The sequence below is a fragment of the Sitophilus oryzae genome, unplaced genomic scaffold (assembly GCF_002938485.1).
Source record: "Sitophilus oryzae breed Bouriz unplaced genomic scaffold, Soryzae_2.0 scaffold_1789_pilon_pilon, whole genome shotgun sequence".
NCBI lineage: Eukaryota > Metazoa > Arthropoda > Insecta > Coleoptera > Curculionidae > Sitophilus > Sitophilus oryzae.
In genome coordinates this window covers 729,587-744,876 of record NW_022146489.1, presented here as the reverse complement: position 1 = coordinate 744,876, position 15,290 = coordinate 729,587, and the positions used below count along the sequence as shown (strand labels likewise).

Sequence of the window (15,290 nt, the reverse complement as noted above, 5' to 3'; positions counted from 1 at the left end):
CAGTATTTCGTTTAATTTTTTACGGTTTAACTGTTATAAACTGATATATTTAATCTCAACAATAACAGTTCTAACTGCTATTTAGAAATAAAAGTTTTGCCCAGCTCTGTGGTGGACAAGACTGTTATTTCTAGATAGCAGTCGAAATAACAGTTCAAAATAACAGTTTTTTTGGATTTATTGATTTTATTGTTAAAACGTCAAGATAAGGATAAAAAAGAAAGGTGTATTATTTTGTGTACAGTTACTTTTAATACAACAGTTAAGTTACCTTCACTAGTAACAAAAAACTGTTATTTATTGTTTTTTATCAACAATCATATATGTATGATTATTATGATTTAATCTTTACCCTAGACTCTAGAATTTCTAGAATTTTTAGTAATCTTCGTTTTAGTAATTTTTTAAATAAATTTTAATTATTATTAAAATCACACATACTTTATCTGCTATGAGATTTCGTGATTTTTCACACAATCCTAAGTCTGATTCTTCAAAGTTACCGTTGATTCCTACAACTTTTTTACGAAAATCTGGAACTATATCTGCTAACCGACAAAATACCTGAAAATTAAACAATAATCTGCCTTTAGACAATGTACCGGGTACGATCGAAAAAAAAACGGCGTCATGTTATCTAAGAAATTACGATCGATGATGTTTTATATATTTAAAATTATATAGTAAAGTCTGTTTAAAGGGTTTTCTCTATCTCTTTGGGTACAAGGTGCCTCTGAATTAAAATTACAGGTAATATTACATCGATCGTTATAATCTAGACAGCTCTGATACAGTTTGGTCAAAAGTATGGTAGTAGTTCTACGTGTACGGAATATCGGGACACCCTGTATATATCTAACTTACCCAATTATCTAGAAGTTCATTAACTCTCTCTTCAATATTTTTGCCTTTTTTTGCTCTAACTACTATATAAATTGTGTCGATATCCTTGCAGGACCTTAACAATTTTTCTATTAATGATTTTCCTAAAAAATCAATAAGTATAATTATTAAATAATTTATTAATTAATTATAATTGTACAGTATGTCCCGGAATCGTCTCTACAAGAGGCAAAACTGTTTTATTGTTAAGATGTTTGGGAAAAATGTATTCTTCATAAAAGATTTTGCTTTTGTTTTAAAATGATTAATTATTCTGTTTATACTTTTCCAAATGGGACCATGATATTAGGAAAAACTTTTTAATCATATTTCCGTTTAGCGTCTTTTAAAACAGGAATATAAATGATATTTTTCTTTAAATTAAACTGAATTAGTTTTTAGTAGAGGATTAGGTACCTACTTAAAATAAGGCATGAAGTATTATATCACAAATAAATTATAATGTTTATTCATTTACGTCAATACATATTCATTTTCTCAGGTCATATTAGTTCACAGTCTAGTTTATTTTTATGTAAATATCAGTTTGAATGTAAAATTGGTTTTATAGTAAATGCATTTTTATGAAAAACGGTAAAATTTAAATAGATACTCTACTAGAAATTAATTAATATTTATTTAGTTAAAATTACAATGCTTTTATATATTTCCGAACCAAAAACAACTTTAGATACATTTTTTTCTTAAAACTGGTTATAAGTCGAAAAAATTGAGGAACTTCGGAAAAATCGGAAGCTATACAGGGTGCTACAAATTCGAGGTACGAGCATTGGTATCTCGGTAACCGTAATAGATACGAACACGGTTAAATTGGGGCAAAGTTGCGTATAGGGTTTTGTTCACCAAGATGCCATCAAAACAATCACATTCTCATAGCGACGGACGGTCCGTCGTGTTTTTTCAAGATAGCCGTCGGACGAACTCCGTCGGACGGAGCATACGCGCCCATGTGAAATTGTTCATTTAAACTCATGGTACTTGCTCGAAGTTGCGGACGATCCGTCGCGGACGCTCCGCTCCATCTGAAAGCGCTGTAAGGCCGACTCTGATTTCTTAAATTATTTAATCTTCTTACATTCATCGCAACAATAATGATTTACCCCACGTCATTTTTAAGTTTCAAAGCTTATCAATATTGTAACGATAAAAAGATTAAATATTAAAAAAAAACAGAGCCGGACTTGAAATTAGTTTAAATAAATTCCCATATAACACAAAACAATCCTATAGATATCTTGAGGATATCCACCAAGGATATAGTAAATATCTTAGGGATATCCAAAAACCAGAAGAGGATATTTATGGGATATCCAGATGGGACAAAAAAAGTCATCTTCAAGACATCCCTAGGCAAGCCTTTTACAATTATTTGGGATATTTCTAGGATAATACAAGGATGATGTTGGGAGCATTATAGAACATTTTTAGGACATTATATGAGGACTGTTATTTGATAATACTTTCTTCATTCTTAGTTTATAGTAAAAACGTTCCCGATTTAGTTTTGTTTAGCCACATTTTGACGTTATTCATTGGATATTTTTATTAACAGCTCTAAAATATACCTACATATTATGTCAATGAATTTTGCGTCAAAATTTAGAAGTTTATTTGTATGAGTTAAGACCTTTCAATTTATACTGTACCGTCGAAAAAAAAATAGCGCAACTTTGTCCCAATTTAACCATGTTTGTATCTATTACGGTTAACGAGATACCAATGTTCGTACCTCGAATTTGTAGCAACCTGTATATTTATTTTTAGAGTTAAGTAAAGGACATAAGTTACTTTTTATTACTCATTATGAAAAATGTATCTGATTTAAGCTTGCAAATAAACGTTAAGTAATAACCCGCAAAATAATTTTTGATTCTCTAGAATACCTACCGAGTCTCCAACGTTTGCTATTTTTAAAAAATTAATTACTAACTTTCATTTTATTTAATGACCCTAAATTGATCGCTTGGCTAATTGGAAAATTATAGACTGTCTAGAAAATTAGTTTTTCTTTCAGCGAAAATGCATCAAATTTTATTGGTATTTAATTTGCTGTGTTTAAATCTCTAGAACTATACTAACGTCATTATAATATATGATTTATTTATTGGAAATAATCAAGGTGTGTGTGTGAAGTATACGTTGGAGTACATTTTCTATAAAACAGGATTAATGTATAATAATAATTATGAGAATATATTATTATGCAACTACGGGTTTTGTTTTTCCGAATTAGCCAGAAATTGGAAATTTTTGAATTATATAAAACACAAAAAATTAGTATAGTGTAAAAGAAAAAGTTTAAATAAAATTTTTATACAAAAATACACTTTGGAAAAAAATTGTTGCACGACCATGGCAAAAAGACACCCCTTAGGCACTCCAAAAAATAAGAAAACTGAATACTCAAAAAATGGACCATTTTTCATCTTTTTTCCCATACGATTTTGATGGAACTACATTGTTATTTAGTAATTAAAAGACGTAGAACACGAAAATATTATAGTTACCATTAAAAATCGTTAGAAAATATGGGTTCGAAAAATCCAGTTTCTTACAAAAAAAAAACAATTAAGCTATTAACTCATTATACAGGCTAAATCTACATAAAATTTCCTACAAATGCTGAAATTTTTATCATTTTATGATAATGTTTACTATTTTTCCAAGAGCCTTGAAAACTTGTTAAAAATAGCCAAAAATATAGTCAATTTTTTTCCATACTCATGAAATTTGTTGATTTTGGTCACCGATTTTGATGAAACAACTGGTATATACAAATTAAAAGTCGTAAAATACGGAAATGTAGGCTATTTTAGACTTACTTACTTCAGGTTGACCTGTAGGTAACATTTTAATTAGGTACCATGAAAAATTATTCGAAAGACTTTGGGAAGCTATGGAAAAAAACAATATAAACGTAGAGCTAATAAAAGCAGTAAAATCATTATATAAACAAACAAAAACTAGAATAAAATTCGACAAAAAGTTAACAACAGGATTTAATGGAACCAAAGGACTGAAACAAGGGTGCTGTATTTCACCAACACTGTTCAAGATATATCTCGAACAAGTTTTCAAAGGTTGGAAGCAAAAATCTAGAAATATGGGAGTACCCATATGGGATAACATGCTCTACACACTTTGCTTCGCGGACGATCAGGTGATCATATCACAAGATTAGGATGACATAAATTATATGACACGTAAGCTTATAGAAAAATATCAGGAATGGGGACTCGAGATCAATACTAACAAAACAGAATATATGTGTATCGGAGGAGAACAACAAGATCTAATACTAGAAGAAGGGAAGGAAATTAAGTGCTGCACAAAATACAAATATTTGGGTATGCAAATCACAAATGATGGACTGTTGGATACAGCAATTATAAACACTAATATATATATAATACCATCATCAAGAGTATAACCACGTACAGCTGTGAAGTGTGGTCAATTTAGGAAACAACAAAACGAATGCTGGAAGCTACAGAGATGGATTTTTGGAGAAGATCAGCAGGCAAATCAAGACTCGAGCGAATAACTAATGAACGCATAAGAGAGATTATGGAAGTTAAACATACAATAGTGGACGAGATAAAGAGCAGTCAACTCATATGGTACGGGCATGTCCAAAGAATGGCAGAAATAAGAATCCCAAAGCAAATTATAAACTGGAAACATGCAGGAAGAAGAAAACCGGGTAGACCGAGAAGAAGTTGGCAGGAAGGGATTGATACGTTTATGGAGAAAAGATCTCTTGGACACGGTACATGGAGAGATAGCATCGGAAGACGTAGAACGTTTTAAACCGATTAATATACAGGGTGTTTCAAAACAAATGCGAAAAACTTCAGGGGGTGATTCCTTGTTCAAAATAAAGGGTAGTTTGCTTCATAAACGTTGGGTCAAAAGTCAACCATTAGGGAGATATCGCGGTACAAAGATGGCGGAAAAATAATGTTCTTATTTTTTATCTTGAAAACGAAAAGAGATACCTGTAAATTAAAAACTACCCCTATCATTCTTGTTAATGAAATTTAAAGAAAAATCTTATCAAACACATGCAAAAAAATTAATTTGGATAGTTTAGTTTGTTTAGAAACTTTTCTATCTCTTGTATTTTTTTTATAAAACTCACCGATTTGAAATTAAAAAATAAAATGTAAAGCATTACATGTCAGGACTAAAAATATTTTTAGATTAAGAATCTAGTGATAATAATGATAATAATAATAATCGAGATAATAACGTATTGCAGTAGGGTAATGTCAAATAAAACAATATTAGAAACATCCTAAAAAGTGACAGCGGCCGACTAGATTTTTTCCTAAAAAAATTACAGCTGCCCACTAGATTCTTTATCTAAAAATGTTTTTTGTCCTGACATGTAATGCTTTACATTTTATTTTTTAATTTCAAATCAGTGAGTTTTATCAAAAAACACAAGAGATAAAAAAGTTTCTAAATAAACTAAACTATCAAAATTAATTTTTTTTGCATGTGTTTGATAAGATTTTTCTTTAAATTTCATTAACAAGAATGATAGGGGTAGTTTATTTCAACCCCTTCCACTCATTTTTGAAAAAAGTGAAAAAATTACCAGAAAGTGTGTTTTTTGATAACAGTAATGCTTCCGTAAAATTTCATTAGTCTATCTCTTTTCGTTTTCAAGATAAAAAATAAAAACATTATTTTTCCGCCATCTTTGTACCGCGATATCTCTCTAATGGTTGACTTTTGACCCAACGTTTATGAAGCAAACTACCCTTTATTTTGAACAAGGAATCACAACCCTGACATTTTTCGCATTTGGTTTGAAACACCCTGTATATAATGATAAAATTTACAGTATTTTTATTAAAAATTAATTAATTCATTAAATTTAGGAACTTAACGTGAACACGTATATAATATAATTAAAACAAATAAAAAATATAAATAAATTAATTCTAATTATGTTTACCTAAAAATCCTGTGGCTCCTGTAATGAGGACACACTTTCCTTTAAGAAATTTCACTATCTCACTCCCATTTTCATCCACACGTATATCGTTTTCCTTCAAGTATAAATGTATAGGGTAGTCCCAATCGTCCCTAATATAATGCCCATATTTAATTTTCTCCAAATCGCTTGGTAGATCTTTTCTGAAAACTACAGGAATTTTCTTTTTGTCGAGCATGGTCACTCGTTTTTTTATTATCTGAAACAATTTTTAATAAATAATTATTCATCAATTATATTGTTGTTCATCAACTAGGTACTTTACTAGAAAAAAAAACTTGCGTCAGTTAATTCCATTTATTAAATATCAAATAGTAAAACGAAAATAGCTTGAAGGGCATATTGTACAAAAATAATATATACGGGATGCGTCTCAAAAATGGCTCACCCTATAACTTTTTTATTTTTTCAGATAAAAAAACGAAATTTGATATGTTAGTATATGACATAAATTAGGATTGATTGACGTATTCAATTGTTTTTGGTCACTTCCTGTTTCACTGGAAATTACTACAACGAAAATTAAAAAAAAAATATGAAAATGTAGTTGAATTTTTTCAAAGTTCTAAAAATCAAAACGCGTTTCTATGGTAATTTTTTTTTATGAAGAATGCATTTTTCTCGATATGCCTATAATAAAAAAAAATTTCCTCTTGTAAAGACAATCCGGGGACATACTGTATGTTTTTTTGAACTCACTCTTTGGTCTAAATTTTCCAATAATTAATAAGTAAGATGGAATATTTTCAAATTAAATCACTTCTAGTATTCAACAATCACTTAATTTAAACAACATTGTAGGAAGATTTCTAAAATATTACAAAAACTTGTTAATAGTGTAGTCTAAAGCAATATTGTTATATTTGTGACGATAAATAAAGCATTACTTTATCCAAGATATAAGAAAGACAAGAAAACATTCCTGAAGAAGCATTACCTTAAATGCGAAACGTCGAAAGATTTTTGTTTTAATTGACCATAGCCACAACACCCAAGAAACAACTAATAAAACTTAATATAAATAAACTGATATTAAAAACGGTGATGTCTGTGACTATTCAATTTTTGTCATCGAATTTGAACGTTATGAATAATTTTATGCAATATTATACAGCAATATTACAAACAATAGATGTTCAATGTTTGTACTTTATAATTGATTTATTTAGCATGTGTCTGCCAAGTACTTTTATCAAAGGTCTTCCTAGGATAGACAGTGTTTAATAATTCAGACATAAAAATGAATAAAGTAAGAAATGAGAAAAAGTTTTCAATTATTATCAGTTGTTCACTCTACAAATAATTTTCTTGGTAAATTTTTAAAAAATTGAGTGATATGTGTCTAATTTGTGTATTAGTTTACGCATGTATTGACAGAATTCCGAATTTTTGCCTAAAATGCGTTGTGTCACCGTGCTTTACTTCCCACGTACACATAAAAGTAACAGTTTCGAAACATGTGTGTGCAATTGGTCGCATGAATAAAACTGTTCCTCAAATGTGACAAAATATTGTTCACTGGGAAGTATCCCAAAAAGCACAAAACTTCTTTTAGAATAATTCTTATTTTGAAGTTAATTTTCAGATTTCAAAATTAGCAGTTAATCTAGTTCATATTATATCCTAAAAAAATTTGCTTTTTGTTTAATTTCAACATTTATAGACAAAAGCATAAATAATATAGGAAATAATCGTTTACTTGAAAGGTTAAATAGGAAAACAAAAACAATAGGGCACATAGGTCGTCGTCCTATATATTTAAGCATGAATTATAAAAATTACAGTGTCATTATGATGCTGTACAGGGTGTCCCAATATTCTATGAACAAAAAAAAACAGAAATGGTACGAGAAAGTTGAAAACTACCCTCATCCCTATATAAATTTTAGTACAATTTTTTACAAGTTCAAAAAAACTGCAACTTGGCATATTTTTATCTATACAGAAGACATTTATTGTCATATAGAGAGTCGAAATCAAGTAGTTTGGTTTATTTTTTATTGAATTCCTCTAAAAAGGACATTAAGTTGATTTGATTTTAAAAATACGTAATATTTCTATGTCCAGGTAATAATGGCACACCCTGTATTACGTATAACAATCTTCAGTGTGTTTAAAACAGCATAATAATCGATACAAAGTATTTTGAGAGAGACCATCAATAACTGTACTTTAACATTTTTTGATACATCTTGACCTGTTTATCTTGAATATTTTTACCAATATCTTCTTCAGATAAAAAATGACATGCAGGAAATTTACAGTGCCTTAAGGGGTTTACGGTTGTTAAATTTTGTGTCAAAAATATACCAGGTGTGTTGAATACATCTGTCTATCGAGTTAATAAAAAACAAATGTCCTCACAATTCAGAGTTGTCAGAGTCTAAAGATTGTTTTTTATATCATCATTTTGCAGCTTATTCAGTTGATGGGTCCAAGTAACGGGTTTTCGCACCAAATGTGGTACCGTCGATTCCATATTCTCCATCCGGCAACTACAGGAAAAAGTAAAAGAGCAGCAGTCTAAACTTTACGTTGCATTCATCGATCTAACAAAAGTCTTCGACTCTGTGAACAGAGATGCACTTTGGGCAATTATGAAAAAGTTCTGAGTACCCAACACATTTCTTACAGTGTGTAAAAGCCTCCATAACAACAACAAATCAGAGTGTCATGTCATGGATCACCAGAGCGATCCCTTCCTAACAAACACAGGCGTTAGGCAAGGATGTATCTTAGCGCCTCTCCTATTCAATATATTCATGGCAGCGGTCTCCATTATAGTGGAGAGCAAACTGCAGGAGAGAGGTTTGGGCATTAGATACAGATACGACGGCCGCGGCGGTCAACATAAAAAGACTCAGGGCAAAAACACGTACAAAATTCATCACAGTACTTCAATACGCCGATGACTGTGCTCTAGTTGCAAATACATTACAGCAATTGCAAGAAATGTTGAACACATATACATGGGCATACGGGGCTTCTAACTAAAATCATGTGCACTCCTCCGGAAGATCACAACAATGCCACAAATTACCTATAACAGATGCGAAAGAAAGCGACTGCATCGGAAACCGCTCGACAAACCCGACACGCCTATTGAGTGGTGTAAATACACCAGTCGTTTAGTCCGGAAACCTATGCTGTGTCGTATTCGCTTGCTGGAATGACATAGTGCGTGGTTATATGTTTCTTTTTAAAAACGCGTGTAGGATTTTTGTTGAGGATAGATTTTTGTGTAGGATGCAAATGTGTTTATTTATTAGGAAAAAAAAAGATATTTATAGTATAAAAAATTAATTTATTTAACAAAATTTAATTAAAAATGTGACAAAATAGTTACCTTTCTATTGGTTCTATCGGACTTTTTTCGACTATATAAATTTTTATTTGTAAACTAGAATACATCAAATATTTTCAATCTAATAAATCATTTAATGATGTAAATAAGAGGAAATTTCTCACATGGGTGGTCAAATTTTATAGTTTTCATTATATCAAACAGCCTCTGAGAAATGTTTTCAACTCAAAATGCCTTTAATTATGTTTGACTACATCATTAAAAAGGGTCTTCAAATACATCAATGTGATATTTGTCTAAAATTTGCAAAAGAATCCGAATCTCTGGATAACTCGAAATTATTTACCCATTTAAAAGCCTTTGATCATGAAAGTGGAAAAATTTGTTCATTTTATTTACAGGCTGGAAAAATTATTTATATTAAATTTTGATGAGTTTTGCACTGAAGAAAACATTCAGAGGCTGTTTGATATAATGAAAACTATAGAATTTGACCACCCATGTGAGAAATTTCCTCTTATTTACATCATTAAATTATTAATTAGATTGAAAATATTTTATGCATTAAAGTTTACAAAAAATAAAGATTTATATAGTCGAAAAAAGTCCGATAGAACCAATAGAAATGTAACTATTTTGTCACATCTTTAATTAAATTTTGTTAAATAAATTAATTTTTTATACTAAAAATATCTTTTTTTTTCCTAATCTCCTACGAGCTGATATAATATGACGAGCAATCTATTAAATTACTGTGAGATTATACAGAAAAGTCCACAGACTAGGAGACATAGGAAAATCAAGTCCATTTAGCGTGTGTCCAAATTTTGACAAGTTTTCAAAAATGACAGTTTTGTTTAGACTGACGTTTAATTTCACCTGACTTCTCGGTGAATGATTTCTTTTTATGGGGGTACATAAAATCTAAAATTTACGGCCATGAAGAAATTCAAAACTTGGAGCAGTTAAGGCAGAAAATATTTAATGCCTTTGACACTGTCACCCCTGATATGTTATCCAATGTGAGGAGGGGATTTTATGATCGTTTGGTTTAATGCAAGAGGGAGGCACTTTTGAACAATTTTTGTAATTTTTTAAATTTCATTATCCTCTTTTTTTACCGTTTACCCATTACCTACCTTGACGAACATGGGAAAACGGTTCTTTTCAGGACCACAAATATTTTGATTGAGAAAATTGGTAACTTTTTTTTGGATTAAAAAACAAAAGTTGTTAATATAATACCAATTTAAAAGTGTTTTAATAGTTTTAATACACACTATGATATAAAATTTATTGTTATTATAATGTACATTATTAATACTATTGTTCATTCGAAAGGGCATTAAGGCCCAATTGCAACAATGATTTAAATTTTTCTTAAAGATAAGTAGAGCTTAGAATGAGCTGTATTTATATTTATTTTAATATTCACCTTAAATGAGGGAATTTGACTGATACAATTTTTGAATTTGAATTGTTTTTAATGATACTAACAATTTTAGTTCAATTTTTAATAAAATTTATTTAATATTAATAGAAATCCAAGAGATTTGAAACCTCTTTTAGCGATTTATAACATTCTCAAATGAATTACAGGTGCCCTTATTTTCTATGAAAATCACACAGCTTTTTTCATAGTCGCTGCAGTTGCTATAGCTATAAAAAACGATTTTTTTAAGGTGTGAAAATTGCGACACACGCTAAATGGACTTGATTTTTCGTATGTCTCGAAGTCTGTGGACTATTTTGTATGCCTCGATAACATATTGGTGCAGATTATTTTCACCCAAACAAATAATAACCCAAACTATACATTGATGCGGATTGTCTATGAACTCTTTCTGAAGGTCACAGAAACCTGAACGCGTAATTCGGTGTTCTTTCGCATCTGTTATAGGTAATTTGTGACAATGCTATCAAAATCGGAAAAAAGAACTATTGGAATATGTAGCGGAATTCAATTACCTGGGCAGTTTGCTTTCGGAAAAGACCAATATCGACTCTGAAATTCAGAACAGGATTAGCAGCGCCTCAAGAGCATTCTGGAAATTAAAAGACAGGGTTTTCTACAAACATGACTTGAGCACAAAAATATATTCCCACCATGTTATATGGAAGCGAAACCTGGGTGCCGTACCGCCGACACAAGAACGCATTATACAAGTTGCAACAGAAACATCTTAGACAACTCTTAAGAATCAAATGCATGGTTCCATCATGTCTCAAACATATCGGTCCTTGAAAAGGCTAACTGCGAGAGTATTGAAGTCATGATTACAAAGTCCCGCTTGAAGATGGGCTGGTTACGTATGCAGAATGCAAGAAAACCGCATAACAGAATCTCTGCTTTACGGTAAGCTTGTAGATGTTAGAGGAGGCCGGGTGGTCAACTGAAAAGGTACAAGGATATTTTTCCACGAAAACTTAAAGGGGATTAACAAGCAGAATGAGTGGGAAGAAGCAGTTCACAATAGAACGGAATGGAGAAGGATTGTAAACCCAGTTAACAGCGACAACCAAAAAGTAAAGAGGCAACAAAGCAATGAGATTTTTGAATGTCCGCAGTGCGGTAGACAGATAACATCACGTATCGGGCTTTTCAGTCATAGAAAGGCTCATGAAAGAAAACGCCTTGCCTGACCATCTTCTGATGCGTGCCGAATACTCGTCAGCGAGTAATGGCAGTTTGTATACTCTGTTTTTTTTTCTCAGGTAAGATTTCGACAGACGATGACAGAAGAAAAGCAGATGACCTCCCATACCAATCTATTTATTTTACTAAAAAAAGTTTCTAATAATTTTTAAGTTAACTATGGATGGGTTTAAATATAAATTCGTCATGCGTCGTCACTTGTTGTTTTTAACCAGTTTTATTGGTTTATTTCAAAAATGACAGATCTTATTTCAATTTTATTGGTTTGACGCAACGATGAACGACAAACGGACGCCGATGCGTATGAACCCGCCTTTAGATTTTTGACGTTTGTCAAAGTCTTGCCAAATTATAGGTTATAATATTTTGTGACAACTTTTGTCAAATACCCTGCGTTTTGGAAGATGATGCATTTTGATTCGTGTTATTACATGTGTTTTGTGTCTTTTGAAGTCAAGTGGAGGAAAAATTGAGTTAAAATTAACTGTAGAACCCAGAGCACAGTTTATGGTTAATACTCGCTGCCCAGGCAGAAAGTCTTATACAGATACACCAATAAAGTTACTATCAATAAAGTTCGTATACCATCTCGTCGCAGATAAGTGCATCTCGAATATGGTAGAAGGACCATACTAAAAACTGGAGTAGCTGTAAAATATCGACATCACACGATAGGTAAATAATGGATTTGAGTTCTGCAGAAAAATAATGTCAAAAGGTACTGGTTTAAAAAAATTAAGATTAAAGTTAATTAATCAACCTGTGAGGTATAAAATTTGGTAAGTGTTATTATTAATAAAATAGTTTGTTTTATTTGTGTTGTTTTATTTATTCCTGCGGAATATTACAAATTTGTATTTGTATATAAGTTATATTATTGATAAATATAATCATAAATGTGGGAAGTTTCATAAAGCTTGAAAGTAAGAAATAGTTCTTTTTTATATTTTTTAGTATGTGGTGTCTGGTTGTTTTTGTTTGTTTTGTATTAACACATACCGTTTTTTATTAAATAAAATAACTCGATTACATTTTTTCAGTTTTATACAGTTTTTTTCACAATATTTTGAAGTTACTTGTCAGTCAAATTTTAAATACATATATTAATTTCCTGCTATGCGTTCCACTTGTCCCAACTTATTTCTTTGAAAAATAAAATAAACTACTTTGAAATTAAAATGACAGACACATCTATCACTGTCAAGGATCTTCTCGTTGGACAGACTATATGTATGTATGTAACTATATTAACTAACTATTTTTTAATCATAACTGAGACGATAGTTTGATGTAGGTAACACAACTTGAAAAGTTACTGACATGTGTTAAATGTTGCAATAATATTATCCAGATATATCATTACGCTGCGTAATGATAGTACAGTGGAAAACAATTGAAATTAATACTTATTAGTTATTATTGGTGTACATATTATTCAGAATATTTCAATTCATTAACTAACATTTATTAAAAATGTGCATTAATTGTGCCTAGGAAGTAGTACCGAAGGTCAAATGCAAACGTCATCCAAAAATTTCCACGTGTCGAACATAACAATTTTGATGCCTAATTGAAATTTACTCATTATTTAATATTTTGTTTACAAATGTAATTTATTACCTATTCAGAAACAAAATGATTACTGTAAAGGGGAAATTCTTTGATTAGAAACAAAAAAAAACATAGGTCGAGCGCGATGGGGACCCAAAATGGCCGATTTAAATTCCGGTTTATCAGTGCCGTTCTAATTTTATTCAAAACGTGTAAAAATATGATGTAGGGTAGACTCAATAATCTGTTGTTTTATTTTACGTTGCCAATAAATGTTGGTATACTCTGTTTTTTTTCTCAGGTAAGATTTCGACAGACGATGACAGAAGAAAAGCAGATAACGTCCCATACCAATCTATTTATTTTACTAAAAAAAGTCTCTAATAATTTTTAAGTTATCTATGGATGGGTTTAAATATAAATCCGTCATATGTCGTGTCTTGTTGTTTTTAACCAGTTTTATTGGTTTATTTAAAAAACGACAGATCGTATTTCAATTTTATTGGTTTGACGGAACGATGAACGACAAACAGACGCCGATGCGTATGAACTCGCCTTTAGATTTTTGTCATTTTTGACGCTTGTCAAAGTCTTGCCAAATTATAGGTTAGAATTTTGTGTCAACTTTTGTTAAATACCCTGCGTTTTGGAAGACGATGCATTTTGATTCGTATTATTACGTGTGTTTTGTGTATTTTGAAGTCAAGTGCAGGAAAAATCGAGTGAAAATTAACTGTAGACCCAGAGCACAGTTTATGGTTTATACTCGCTGCCCAGGCAGAAAGTTTTATACACCAATGAAGTTGCCATCGATAAAGTTTGTATACCATTTCGTCGTAGATAAGTGCATCTCGTATATGGTAGAAGGATCAAACTAAACACATACTAAAAACTGGAGTAGCTGTAAAATATCGACATCACACGATAGGTAAATAATGGATTTTAGTACTGCAGAAAAATAATGTCAAAAGGTACTGGTTTAAAAAAATTAAGATTAAAGTTAATTAATCAACCTTTAAGGTATAAAATTTGGTAGATGTTATTATCAATAAAATAGTTTGTTTTATTTACCTATGTTGTTTTATTTATTCCTGTGGAATATTACAAATTTGTATTTGTACATAAGTTATATTGATAAATATAATCATAAATGCGGGTAGTTTCATAAAGCTTGAAAGTAAATAATAGTTCTTTTTTATATTTTTTTGGTATGTAGTGACTTGTTATTGTTTGTTTTGTATTAACACATACCGTTTTTATTAAATAAAATAGCTCGATTACATTTTTTCAGTTTTATACAGTTTTTTTCACAATATTTTGAAGTAATCACTTGTCATCTTGTCAATCAAATTTTAAATATATCCTGCAATGCGTTCCAGTTGTACCAAATTATTTCTTTGTAAAATAAAATAAACTACTTTGAAATTAAAATGACAGACACATCTATCACTGTCAAGGATCTTCTCGTTGGACAGACTTATAGTCATTAAAATTGTTATAAAAAGTTATAATAATTATTTATTAACACAAACATCCGATGCGCTACTGAAGCAGGTAGGTCAAGATTGACGTATCTAAATTCTTTGACATCTGATCTTTGACAAGTAGAAAATAAAAAAAAACTTCACCCTAGAGCCCCACCTGCATGAATACATGGATCGCATTATAATCCTACAGAAAATACGATTTTCAATACAAAGTGTGTCTAGAAAATAGTCTTTTTTAATCTTTTTGAGTCAATTTTTAGAGATTGACCTCGTCAATTACAATTACCATCGATTTTCATTTTCCAGCCTTCTTTGACACCGTTTTTTCAATCATACAGGGTGTTTCAAAAAACATATGCCATCTCTCGTGAGGTGATTCCTCAC

The 15,290-nt window shown here is 30.6% G+C and overlaps 1 protein-coding gene across 3 annotated transcripts in view; it reads right to left on the bottom strand.

The window, feature by feature from the left end:
* Nucleotides 1-15,290, bottom strand: part of LOC115882579 (fatty acyl-CoA reductase wat-like) — a 32,628-nt gene that overhangs the window by 7,710 nt on the left and 9,628 nt on the right. For 2 of the 3 annotated variants that reach the window (XM_030900771.1, XM_030900770.1), the window contains exons 2-4: nucleotides 5,870-6,107; nucleotides 865-986; nucleotides 442-564 (exon numbers count right to left, since the gene is read on the bottom strand). In XM_030900771.1, coding sequence (XP_030756631.1) covers nucleotides 442-564; nucleotides 865-986; nucleotides 5,870-6,086 — 462 coding nt within the window. In that variant the 5' untranslated portion in view covers nucleotides 6,087-6,107. Of the gene's footprint in view, nucleotides 1-441; nucleotides 565-864; nucleotides 987-5,869; nucleotides 6,108-6,845; nucleotides 6,914-15,290 lie in introns of those variants that run through there. The other variant, XM_030900772.1, reaches the window with a different exon arrangement.